Here is a 13659-nt window from a genome sequence, read left to right on the forward strand (position 1 = left end):
TCTTCCCTTTCCCTTTTTGTCTTTTTATCTCTTCCCCTCTCCACTGCTTCCTCTTCCAGCTCGGCCGTGATGAGAGAAGAGTAGACAGTAGGACTATCTATATTGGTCATCGGCAGTGTTCTGCCACCGAAGCTTTCATCCCACCCAAGTTCTGTGATAACAGGATTGTGTCCTCCAAGGTAAGAAGCACATTCACATGCATACGCCAGGGTTTCAGTCCTGCCGTAGACCAAATTAAATTCATACTCCTCGGTTTGTTTCTCAGCTCCTCTCTGTATTATGTTGCACCTGCCCTTGGGCATTCCTTATCTAACACTTGGAATACGAAATGAACTCTTGCACCGTCCTGACTCCCGAACATTCCCGTGTTTTCCTTTCTTTATCCCTTCTCCCACTGCCTCTCCACATGCTTGTCTTCACTCCCAACAGAAGGCGATTATTTGTCTGTCAGGGGAGCACTGAAATACATGGCTGCTATAATGTACTGGCAGGGTGGGCAATTCAGTGGTTTCCCCCCCTGGGCTCTGATAGACTCCCCCTCCCCACCCCCCACCCCCTTAAATCTTGCCCCACAGTCCTGTGTCAGCGGCTGGCTCATGCAGGTGCTGGCTTACGGATATGATGGGGAGAGGAAAGCAGAGTGAGAGTAAGACGGCAGTGGGATTTATAGTGGTGCAGAGGGTCCCAGTGAGGATGGGCTAATCAATTGCCTCCTGCCAGTACATCAGGGTAAACAGTCTTTAATTACCCGGCTGTAAGTGTTTATGCTCCTCCATGCCTCTGCCCTCCATCATCCTGTTGCTTTTGCACTCTGCAATGACCAATCTCCACCTCTTCTCCCCTGCTCTACTTGCTGCTGCACCATCGCACTCAGCCACCCTCACCCCCCCCCCCCCCTCCCACCTCCCTTTTCTCATTACTTTCACTCTCTTTTCTCTCTGGCAAAATGAGATGGGCCATTCTGCTGCGGCTGCATTTCAACACTCTCCCCATGCAGACATTCCCCTTCATAAACAGCGGCTTATTGCATGTGTGCGTGAGTGTGAACGTGTGTCAGTGTGTGTGCCTGGAATCCCTATGTGTTTGTGTTTTTCACCCTCGTACTTTGTTGTGCGGTACAAAGTTAACAGCAGGGTATTGTTGAGCTGTCTCATAGGGATTTAAGCAGATAAGTGTTGCTTCAGCCCTGATAGTATCAGCAGTCACGGCCACTTCAAAACTAACAAAAGACACAGAAACAGTTGCCAACTTGATAAGTTCATTGGCTCTCTATTCAAGGGAAGCTGAATTAAGGAAATAAATCTCTAATCTGAATCAATGCAATACTTGTGTTCCCTTAAGAGTTATTTCTCTAGGATGTACCAAGAAGACAGACTCCAAGCTATTGAAGTTGCCTTTCCTCTTTCCCCTTCCCCTGTTCAGACAGAATACACACATGCAAGAGCTTGTTAATATTGACTGCTTTTAATGTCTCTCCCCATGCCAAACCTTTCTCAAACCTCCAGCTCTAAGTTGAGAGAAGTCCTGCTTGAATTGGGAAATAACACCACAAAGAGAAGCATCAAATAACAGCTCTGACACCACAGAGACTTTGTTTCTGTTTGACTTACAGTACATGCATGTTTTTCTTTTTCCCTCTGCAGTATACCGTGTGGAACTTTCTACCAAAGAACCTGTTTGAACAGTTTAGAAGAATTGCCAATTTCTACTTCCTTATCATCTTCCTGGTGCAGGTAAGGACAGGCTTTGTCAGTGTGCCAAACCACACAAAGTTGATTCCATTTTCTAAATAAATAATGACAAATTGTATGTTTTGTAATGTGACTTTGTGAAACAAGTTCATGTAGTCAGGTCCTGGGTGTGCACATCTGACCCTTTCAGACTAACACTGGGAAGTTAAATCACTCTGAATTGGTCAATATGTCTCATTCAACATTCCTGCATTCACTCATACCCTTGCAATTCGGTGCAAAAGTTTTAGGCACTAAAAGTAAAGTGAGGATACTTTCAAAAGTAATGCCATGAATGGTCTGTATTTATTAATTAACTTCATACAGAATGCAGCAAACAGTAGAAACGTAAATATAATCAATATTTGGTATAACTTAAACTTTAAAACAGCACCAGTTCTCTTGTTCTCTTGTACACTTGTTTGGCAGGTAGATTAATCATATGTCTTGCCACAATTCTTCTGTGGATTTAAGCGTCTCAGTTGCTTCATTCTCCTCATGTAATCCCAGACCGACTCCATAATGTTGAAATCAGGACTCTGGGGCGGCCATATCATCTGTTGCAGGACTTCTTGTTCTTCTTGTCATCTGAAGATAGCTCTTTTGTGACTCTGGTGGTTGTATGTTTGTTTCAGAATAAATTTGGAACTAGTCAGACGACTCCCTGATGGTATTGCATTATGGATAATAAAATCTGAATATCTGATGCACCTAAAACATTTGCAGTAGTGTACATGATACATGTATGAAAAGACGTGAGGAAGTATGACTTGTTGTGTGAATTGTTTGCATGTTTTAAGAGGTGTGAAATTACTGTAGCTTCCCCTTCAGGCTTGAGCAATGTATTTTGAAATGCAGTTTTGTTATCTGTTGCTCACACTGTTTATTTCTGTAAAGAAAAAAAAATATCACGCAAACTTTACTCTTCAGTTTAATCACAAGGTTGTCGTGTTACATGGTCTCAGAACTGTGTTTGTGTACTAGTCATTGTTAACTAGCGTTGTGTGTGCTGCTCTCTGCTCATAAGTGGAAACTGTCAGCTGGCCAAGAGCGCTGACTAAAATGCAATGACTAGCATTCTCATTCCCCTGCTCTGCACTCTTAAGTGACCCTTCTCCTCTTCTCACTTCTCTCCTCATGAGAGTGGAGATCATAAAGAAAAGAGCATTTGTCGCCTCCATCTGTTCTTTCTCTTCCATCACCTTCCTTTTCTAATCCACCTAAAATGTCTTTCCCTGCAGACATAACCTAAACCATAGCTGCTAACATCCCTCTAGTGTAAACAGGTGCTGGTGTTGGACCTGCTCTGGAGTGATGTACTTTCTCCAGTCACATACTGACTGAATGACTTCACAGAGTGACAGCTTCCAGAAGCCCAGCGCTGTACTAAATCGGGACATATCTCTGTGTAAAGTAATTCTATAATTATCAAGTCAATTGCAGATCAATTACACCGTTTACCCCACACCAGCCCCTGTTTCCACAGTTGACACTCCAGCCTTTATTTCTTTCTTTATTGTCTGGTAGGACTCCATATCATCCTCAGCTAATAGACACAAGTGGTGAATTTTGAACAGTTGTGAGCAAATGCGTGAAATTATCGTGAGCTAATGCAGTACACTTATGTGGGAGTATACCATCAAGCGTGTTTGCATCATTCACACAAATTGCGTAATGCTGCGTGTATGCAGCAGGATTATCAGAGTGTGTTGTGTGCAGTGGAGAATGTTTGTTGGAGTGTGAATGCATTGCATGTATGTGTATGTGGCTGCGCTTGCGATGTATGACTCAGTGGGTGTCCTGGGTTTGCTGACGGTGTTTACCCAGGCTGCAGCGTGGTTGGCGTTTCTCCACTAATCCAGCCTCTCTTGAGGGGTTCCTTATCCGAAGCACTCAGTTTTCCCGTGCAGCCTGCTATTATATCAGAGAGAGAGAGAGAGAGAGGGACAGGTACACAGACCCTGCGTGCACTCATTTTGCAGTTGCAGCTCTCAGATGGAAATAAACCTTTTCACTTCCCCTGAGAGGCTTCATGCAAATACTCTACCGACTGCCAAATGTCATGCATCCTCCAACTCTGCCTATCCTCTTTTTGCCTTTCCCTTTCCCTTTCCCTCGCTACCCACCCCCCCCACCCTCCCCACCCTCCCATCTCTCTGCAGCGCTGCACTGCTGACGTCAGGAGCCAGGAAGCCCTCTGTGCTTCTGAGTGCCACAAATAGACACAGGCTGATAAAAAAGCACCACTCTCCTATAAATAGCCTTGCATGTCTTTGCTTGAATTTGATCGAATGGGAATAGAGTGAGAAAGTAAGAGAAACGGTGATGGGAGTAACAAGCGAGAACGGGTGGGAGAGAGAGAGAGAAAGGGAGAACAAGAGGGTGAAAGGAGTAGGAGGACGCTAGGGCCCACAGCGTTGCCCTGGGCCCCCGGGGACCTGCTGGCTGTCACTCACTCTGACACACTTCCTGGCTCAGATGAAGGGCTTTGTGCTGCTCCGCTCTGCTGCTCTGATATCACACCAGCACATCAGCATCAGCACACAGTTCACTCCTATTGCTAAGATTTTTGTCTTTGCATTTGGTGCAGAGGAGGAAAAGTATTTGGCCATGTGGAAGTTTGGTGGGGATGTTGCATTGGTTTTACGTTATTACTTAATTTGAACCCTTACCTTTTCCCAAATGGTTGGTGTCCTTGATACCGTTGCTATGAAACCTGTTAAGTCTGATTTTACATTGTATAGTAGAGACAGATGAACAGTTTTTTTAGTCCCTGTTTGAACAACAGATACTGTCTCTTTTTATAGTCCTCTATTGAACAGTTGCCATCAAACTTGTCATTGAAGTGGCAAAGACAAATCAAACAACATTTAGGCTGAAAGTTGGCTTTGTAGTGTGCTCACTTTGTGCTGTGATCGCCCTTTTTTCAAGTTTGACCATCTGGCTGACGCATTAGAGGGACATGATGTCCTCAGTCCTTCCTGCAGTTGTCTGTAATCAGCCTTCAATCCAAACATAGAGAAGAAGAGTTCACTGTTGATTTTATTCTAGGCAAAAATAAAGAAGCTCTGTTACCTTTCTCTAATGTTTTCACATCTGTGCTGTTAACCTTTGAGAACCTTATCACGCCAAACATTGAAGGCTAACATGACCAAACTAAGACTCTCCCAAGAGGTATTCATTAATCTACAAGCAACACAGACCAGAGGAATGTGCCCTGTTGTAATGAGTTTTAAACACAGAGCCCCATATGTCATGCTCATGTACACTCTCTTGGTCTGAAGCATTGAACAGGCTCGCCTCTAGCTCTCTACACCTGAGGCTACTGCGGCAGAATTATTACTTTCTCTTCTGTCTCACTGGAATCGCCAACGACTACAAATATAATGCAGACTCTCCTCTGAATCTGCACTTCTCCAAATGGTCGATGTGCACTAGTCCATCTCTGCCTCGTAATTGATTTATCCGCCAGTTAATTGTAATCACAGTAAAGCTTGGGTAGGCTAGTAGCTCTGCTGTCGTATGGGTACACAATGTGTCTGTGTGTTTGTGTTTGTGGTGATTACCGAGCGATCAGCGGGTCTATTTCATTCTCAATCAGAGCACAGGTGAGGGAAAACACCGGAGACTGCTTCAAAACCCATCTCCTGCTCTTACTTGAGCTAATGTCTATCTGACAGCTTGTAATGCTCCCGGTCAGAATACAGACGAGCTGGATGTGTCGCGTCGCTGCGTGCTGTAATGCGCACTCTGGCTCAGGGGGAAACCGGCATCAGAAATACCGGGTGTGATGGTTTTAAGGGCCATGCAAACACACAGGGCCATTTTTGTGTTGGGGTTTTAGCTGGGAGCTTTGGTCAGGTGGTTGGCTGTTGGGGATTACCTGATCACTGGTCCTATACTTATTGTCACTACACACACACACACACACACACACACACACACACACACACACACACACACACACACACACACACACACACACACACACACACACACACACACGCACGCTCACACACACGCTCACACACACGCTCACACAAAGCTCAAACAGGTAAGGTGAGTCCAGCAAAGCTTTGTGTTGGCCCTCTCTCCTGCCTTGGCAGAAACAGAAGCTCTGGCATGCCTGCAGATTAAGCACTCTGTCCCTGGCCCACCTGATTAAAAGTCCCATGGTCCAGAACCTCCATTCTTCACTTCCAAAATGTAAATATCACCCACGTGCCTTACTGATGACCAAATTTGGGGAACAGTAGTAATGCCTTAAGGTTGATTTATGCTTCTACGTAACCTCCACGCTGTAACTACGCCGGTGCCCCGACGCCATCGTGCACCTTTCGTAGTTCTGCGTCTCTCCATCGTGTCATGTTTTGTCGCGGTGCAATTAACCTGAATGGTGTCTCTAGTCCCTTCCCAGATATGACACAGACAACTTCACACTTTATTTTCTGTGTAGTGGCCACTTCTTATTTTTTAAACAAACTTGCTCCACAGCAGATTGAGCTACTTATTTCAAGTGAAAATGTGCTTGAAAGAAGTGAAAGTTGTTTAGCAAGTTGCACGTCAGGGGACAGTGTAGGGCTTCACGCTGACGCAGAGAGCTCTGTGTAGGTACGCTGTCGGCTTGACGTCGATCCAACATAGAAGTATAGAATAGCCTTTACAGAAACAGACTACACCCTGCATTTAAAGGGGTGACCCCATTTTCTAAACCACATATACATGTGGTGCAGTATGGCCTTCGTAGAGATGTATAGTGTCTCTTCTGCTCAGTTTGAAGGGCAGATGTTTGTCGTTGAGTGTTAACATTCAATTTCTCTGATGTGTTTGTTTGCCCCGCTTCTAACAGGTGATAGTGGACACCCCCACCAGCCCAGTCACCAGTGGCCTACCCTTATTTTTTGTGATTACAGTGACCGCTATCAAGCAGGTAAGACACTGCCTAATGAGGCTGATGAGGGTGATTGTGATTTCCATTGCCTTGTTCCTAATTTTCTCATTGTCTCTCACATTATATCCTTCCTCTCTCTCCATGTAACATGAGTCCCTCTGCCTTCATAGCTCCCTTGCTGTGATTTTTGTATAAAGTACATGACTAATGCTCTCTTGGGTTTTATGTTAATATGCTCTGCTGGTGAATTGTGATTGGGGAGGAAATGGGCTCTCTGGGAGTGTGAGCAAATGGAGAAAGAGAGAGCAAGTCTATTACAGAGATACAAATTATCAAGGGGAGTGCCTGTTTCTTTGACTCTGTTGCTTCCATGTCCCAGCCTTAGATGTATTGTTTAGGAATGGCTTTTTAGCTAGTCTACTGTGGCGGCTTTGAAATGCACAATAGTGGGTGGACTTCCTTATGAAAATATATGGGACGCACTGATAGCGCTGGACCGCCTTCAGCCAGGCTTTGAAGTAGGACACCACGGCAGGCTGCCTGACTTTCATAGTCAGATTGAGGGGAACTGTATAGTTCAACTGACCATCCATGGAATGCTTCTCCTCCCTCTTCTCCCCCTTTTCATCTACCTGGCATCATTTCCCTGCATCACTCAACAAGACTTTCTCTCTCCTCCTATCACTTTTCCCTGTGATCCCGTTTTCTGGCTCAAGTGCCACCTTGGCACATACTCTGGTTTCCCTCTTTACCCGCTGCATCTCTGCACCATCTCCCATCTCCATCACTATCTTAAAAGTACTTAAGAAGTCTACTCTAGGCTTTGTGCCTTTATACTGCTGCAGCCCCAGGAATGATATTTTTATCCTACTCAGTATTATTTCATGGTATACTGTTCCAAGTGCTGGACAATCACTATCCCATTCTGCTGCTGCAGGCACTCTTATGCACATAATTATGCAGTAGTAAATGTAATTATTATACTGCACATACATAACTTTCTTTATATCTTACTTCCCTTGATGGGTGAGAGATCCTGATGAACCTATCCTACATATCAGTAGAATACTTATGTTATTTTGTGAGCTGCTACTGATCCATCGGTTGAAATGTCACAAAAATGTTTTTGTATTTTTTTTCCTGTACTAGCAAATAATACAATTCTGATATTGATATGTCACCTTAGGGCTATGAGGACTGGTTACGGCACAAGGCTGACAATGAGGTGAATAAGTACCCAGTGAAAGTGCTAGAGGGCGGTCTGAGGATACCGAAGGAGAGTGAGAAGATTAAGGTACCTTTCAGCAGCTACATCTTAGCTGCAATCCAGAGAAATAAACATTTCCTTAGAGACATGGCCTCAGTGAAACTGCTGGCAGGTTGGCATGACTGTGTTTGGAATGTATGCACATGGGAGAATGTGCTCTGCCTGTGTAAATGCTTCAGATGTTTAAACACGGGAGTAACAAATGGTAACAAATGTTCCAGGATGTTGTGTGCAGGTGTTTTACTTTCAATATATTTTTATCTGTCCACTGCAGGCCTTGTAGTATTTTCAAAGACCTTAAACTGTGGGCAGCTGCTCTCAGCACAGGAGCTCAGACAATATAACTATAAGCTACCTCCTGCTGTAAAATGGACTAGAGTTAAAGTAAACATTTAGCAAGCCAAAGAGAGACAGATGTCTTTTCTCACTAGACCTGAAAGGTAAGTGAACATTGAACTAAAACGTGTCTGGTGTTGCTCCATTTATGCTCTTATGTATGTAAGTAGGCAGCTTGTTTGAGAACACATTAGCCACAGAATATTGAAATTGGTAATTTGTATGTGTTTATTTCGTAGTCCTTCTGCTCCCTAGTGGTAAAAAATTACTTAAACCACCTTTTATCTGTGATTGTTCAAATCTTTGTCACTTCCTGGCCTGTGCTGAATCCTGCTGATCTGGTACCTAGAAAGTGTGGGAAAAACAACCGTGGAAAGTATTAAAAATAGTTTTTGGTTGTGTTTCTTTGACCAGGTTGGAGATGTTGTGGAGGTGGAGGAAGATGAGACCTTTCCCTGTGATTTAATACTGCTGCAATCTAGCCGAGATGATGATACATGTTTTGTTACCACAGCAAGTCTGGATGGAGAGTCCAACCATAAGGTAATGTGGGCCTCGATTTTTTAATTCTTTTGATTTTTTTTTGTTGCCTTTTTTGCTTAGTACGATTAAAAGAAGGGAAATCTTTTAACGATTCTTGCAATTTCCTACCTGTATTGGCTTGTACATTGGAACCTGTTGCATGGGAAGAAAATCTGTCCTCATAAATATATGTTGGTGCCTTTTTGTGCTCAAGTGTGAGTCACAGTGCCTGTCTTCCTATTTTCCTGTGGTGCCTATGTGTGAGGAGGCTAAAATGAACACTTGACCTCAGCCAGTCAGCGCTCATACTCTGTCTCTCTCTCTCTTTCTCTGCCTCTTCCACTTGTCCAGACACACTACACAGTGCCAGACACAGAGAAGGATCTGGAATCTCTCAATGCCACCATCGAGTGTGAACAGCCACAGCCTGACCTTTACAAGTAGGCACTTCATCATGTGGCCCCAACAGATTTACACTACAAGCATGCATTGCTTGCGGTTTGTTGGGCAATGGATTAACTCAACTGCTAGTGGAAAATGTCCTGAAATTCTCAAGAAATCATGGTCAAATTCAAGCAGTTTTATTCTCAGAATTGATAATTACTCATTAGTGGGGGCAATCAACAAAGCGTAGGAATATTGTCATTTAGCCACAGATCAAAGTGGTGGTTGAGACATGCTAAGTAAGTCATAGTGCCAGATGCTTACTATTCAGAGTCAATATAACTGACAGAGTGCCGCTTGCTAACCATCTGTAATTAGCTGGCTCGCAAACCTCTGCTCCTGATTTCAGGTCAATGAGTACTTACAGTTTAAAAAAATAAATTAACTCTGCATATATTTGATACCCCAACTTCAAATCCACTCTAGTATAGAAAGATTGAATAATATGCAAAACAAACATCACACATGCTTTTTATACATTTTTACAAATGACCTCATATTCTAAGTGTTTATGTATTCTTGTTGTAGGTTTGTCGGTCGTATGCACATCTACAAAAGCAATCTGGAGCCAGCAGTAAGGTGAGGGCACTATTGCACAAACATCTCAGCTCACTTTAAGTGAGAGCAAAATCAAAACAGAGTTGCTTAAGCACTCATTTGTTTCCCTTTGCATCACCAACAAATCATTATTTCATTGATCCTTTTATTGCAGACAAGCATTAAAATGAAAACAGGCTGGCACAGCTTCAGCCACTCCTTCCAAACCACTGCCACAGGCATTTATCAGTGACTGCTTTGTAATGGCCATATAAACAAATGCCAGTGTCCTTCTCAGGAAAAGTGGAGCTGATGTAAGCCCAGACTGCAGTCATAGTGTGTACTGTCTCTGCGTATTTTAGAGTGAATGCCAGCTTGGCTGCCAGCTTTCCATTTAGAGAATGGAGGAGTGTGTGGATTACACAGCTGCTATGTGACTGAACTGTTTGATGTACTGATGTAATTGTGCAGGTCTTTGGGCCCAGAAAACCTACTGCTGAAAGGGGCAACTTTAAAGAACACCCAGAAAATCTATGGTGAGTTAAACGGTATTGATGGCATTAGTTTATTAATATTAGTGAAGATAGTTCAGTATTTAAAAAGCAGATCCTTCCTCTTTTCTTTTTAAGGTGTTGCAGTTTACACTGGCATGGAAACAAAAATGGCTCTTAACTACCAGGGCAAGTCTCAGAAACGCTCAGCTGTGGAGAAGTAAGTTAAGAGAAAAAGGTGTAAACAAAACCTCAAATATATGACATACCTCTGGTCCTCACATATTTGATTTCTTTTATTTTCAGGTCCATCAATGCCTTCCTTCTGGTTTACCTTTGTATATTGGTGAGCAAGGCCCTGGTGTGCACTACTCTTAAGTACGTGTGGCAGAGCAAGCCTGGGCAGGACGAGCCTTGGTACAATGAGAAAACGCAGAGAGAGAAGGACACCTATCTGGTGAGTACAAATGGTGAACCATGACCTAAGTACCTGATGGGTACAAAGACGCCACAATAACCTACAACATTACATTGATGTTATAGAAAGCACAGTCCAAAAATGTGACCTTTTCTTATATCAGTACTATGTATCATGCACATTGTAAAAATTAAATATCTGTAGTGTCATGACCCGGCTCGGGGCCGTCACAGCAGTGACGTATGTCTGTAGAGCTGCTCGGGAAATGATCTATCACAGCATCAGTATATCATCATGTATAGCAAATATTATTGTAACTAGAAGCGCTCAGTAAATACTTAACTTATGATTGCAGTTGTAACTTAAAAGGGCACAGCTCCATCCATCGTATTAAAGTGTTTTATAAGCCCTAGTCTCCTCTGCTCCACTCTAGTAAATCTCCTCGCTGCAAAATGACCACCACAGACCTACATTGTGACATGGTCCATTTCATTGGCTGTTAACCCGATGCCCTAGGCTTCAATGAGCTGTGAACATCGAGATTCAATATTGCAATGGCCATCATGTCTTCATATTTGTTGTCTGGATACTCTAGGACTACTGATACTTTACTGAGGCACGCAATTCATGTTATGAACATATATTACAGTGCAGTCAGACTGTGATAGATCACCAGCCCATCAATGCAGGATGACAAAATAAGGTACGTTTTAAATTTGCGTTCTCCTTTACCCCCAACAGTATCTAAAGATGTTCACCGACTTCCTGTCCTTCATGGTGCTCTTCAACTTCATCATTCCGGTATCCATGTATGTGACGGTTGAGATGCAGAAGTTTCTGGGATCCTTTTTCATTGCCTGGGACAAGGATTTTTTTGACCCTGAAATCCAGGAAGGAGCACTGGTCAACACTTCAGACCTCAATGAGGAGCTGGGACAGGTGAGGTTGATGGACAAATATCAAACAATATTTGAATTCAATAAATGCATGTCATGAGGGAACTGCTTTCTTCAAACTCAGGGTTTCTGTTTTCTGAAACACCTGGAAAGCACATTCATATCTTTCCAGATTTAAAAAGGTTGGGAAAGACTGATCAAAATATCCTGGAAACTATTGAATTGGCCTGAAAAAGTTAATATTATCCAACAGTATAATGACTTGCTTGTTGAATAAATGGCTTGCAGCAATGTATATAGGTATCCCCCAATGTGAAAACTTTACAATATGATTATCTGTGTCAAAATAATCTTGGTGCACTAAACTATTTTAATAATTACATAAATATGTTGAAAATTATCAGACATTAAATACAAAACAAACATTGCAAACACACTGAAAACAGCAGATTTACAGCAGTTTTGACAGTAGAGTTTTTTACAAGAAGACATACTGTACAAGAACTAGTGCCTTATAATTCACTGACTTTGGAAAAACTCAAAACAAATAAATAATAAATAAATGATATGAATACATTAAATAAACATTACTGCTGGACAGAAATGTTATTATTTAAAATGTAAAAGAAACTAAATTGTACACCAAAGTACTCAGCTCTGATGCAGTAAAGTTATGGTTCATTATTAGTGAAAGACAGTCCATAATTCATGGAAAAAAGCTTCTCATCATCACATTTGCTTTGCTTCACAAACACCATTTCTAAATTATTTGTAGTAAAATATTAAAATTTTAGTACAATCTACAGTTAAAAGTGAGTCTAAGACAAGAACTGATCAAAATGTGGTCTTGAGACTAATCTGTGCAGCACTACTGTAGAATATGAGCTCCTAATAATTACACCAGACCTGCGCTGTTCTGACTTCTGTGTTTTTTTCTTTATGGCATTTCTAACTCTGCAGTCAGAAATGAGTCACACTTGGTTTTCCAGATGATTACTTCAATTAAAGGTGATGCTTCATAAATCTGATTAATGCAGTGTAATTCTTAGAGGGAGTAATTGCTCAATCTTATTGTTGTCTATCAAATGGGCAACTGAATTTTTTATGGGTTTGAGAGAGTCATGGTCTTTTATCATAATACCCACAGGTGGAGTATGTCTTCACGGACAAGACGGGTACCCTCACTCAGAATAACATGGAGTTCATAGAGTGCTGCATCGACGGCTTCCAGTACAAGTACAGCGACACGAGCTCGGACTTGGACGTATTCTGTGTCACAGATGGACCTGTGAGCAAACTACAGCAGAAAGCTGGCAGGGTGAGTGTTGTGGTGTCCCTCCATCTGTTATAAAAGTCACACAAGCAGCAACATATGGCCATTACATAGCTGGTTGCTCAGAAAGACCCTTCACAGGTCACCTGCGTACGGTCTCCTTGACATGTCAACGTATGCACTCAACATGGAGAGGGAGCAGAGTGGCTGTGTTCTCTTGACATGAGCACCTGATTACACTTTACAGATGGTTACACTCCAACATATATGTTTATAAGAAGTCAATTTAGACAAATAGTTGTAAGTCTTTACAACTCCAAGTCCAGCTTTTGTATATGACTCTGTGTGTGGCTGCAAAGTAGTGCAAGTAAAAATGTTGATACACCATTTAAAAGTGAATTTATAAAGCAGATGGTTAAATAATTAATTTTTGTAAAATTAAGTTAATTTATTGTACTAATCCACATTCATGTTGTGTCATCAGGAGAAGGAAGAGCTGTTTCTACGTGCCCTGTGTCTGTGCCACACAGTCCAGGTGAAGGAGTCAACAGAGCAGGACCAAAGGGATGGACTGATGGATCAGGTGGATGGCTTAGGGGTAGATGGAGAGGTACTTCATCCAGCGGAGAAGCAGAGAGGGTTTATAGCCTCTTCACCTGATGAGGTTGCTCTGGTCAAGGGTGCCATGAGGTAAGATATGGGCTGTCGTGAGTGAGTTAGACACTAAGGCACCACGTGTTTGAATAATTTAAGAGTCAGTTAAATATAGATAAGCGTGTAATGTGAAGATTTTAGATAACATACAGTTTATTACATTCATTCACACTGTCCCTGAGTACGAAATTACTCATTTG

The 13659-nt window shown here is 42.5% G+C and overlaps 1 protein-coding gene across 1 annotated transcript in view; it reads left to right on the top strand.

Annotated features, from left to right (window-relative positions):
- Positions 1 to 13659, top strand: part of atp11c (ATPase phospholipid transporting 11C) — a 41526-nt gene that overhangs the window by 15244 nt on the left and 12623 nt on the right. Inside the window, exons 2-14 of the mRNA XM_053323922.1 lie at positions 60 to 179; positions 1644 to 1733; positions 6580 to 6660; positions 7808 to 7915; positions 8639 to 8767; positions 9098 to 9186; positions 9719 to 9769; positions 10199 to 10263; positions 10357 to 10438; positions 10525 to 10675; positions 11378 to 11575; positions 12680 to 12850; positions 13290 to 13495. Coding sequence (XP_053179897.1) covers positions 60 to 179; positions 1644 to 1733; positions 6580 to 6660; positions 7808 to 7915; positions 8639 to 8767; positions 9098 to 9186; positions 9719 to 9769; positions 10199 to 10263; positions 10357 to 10438; positions 10525 to 10675; positions 11378 to 11575; positions 12680 to 12850; positions 13290 to 13495 — 1541 coding nt within the window. The remainder of the gene's footprint in view (positions 1 to 59; positions 180 to 1643; positions 1734 to 6579; positions 6661 to 7807; positions 7916 to 8638; positions 8768 to 9097; positions 9187 to 9718; positions 9770 to 10198; positions 10264 to 10356; positions 10439 to 10524; positions 10676 to 11377; positions 11576 to 12679; positions 12851 to 13289; positions 13496 to 13659) is intronic.

The sequence above is a fragment of the Scomber japonicus genome, chromosome 8 (genome assembly GCF_027409825.1).
Source record: "Scomber japonicus isolate fScoJap1 chromosome 8, fScoJap1.pri, whole genome shotgun sequence".
Taxonomy (NCBI): domain Eukaryota; kingdom Metazoa; phylum Chordata; class Actinopteri; order Scombriformes; family Scombridae; genus Scomber; species Scomber japonicus.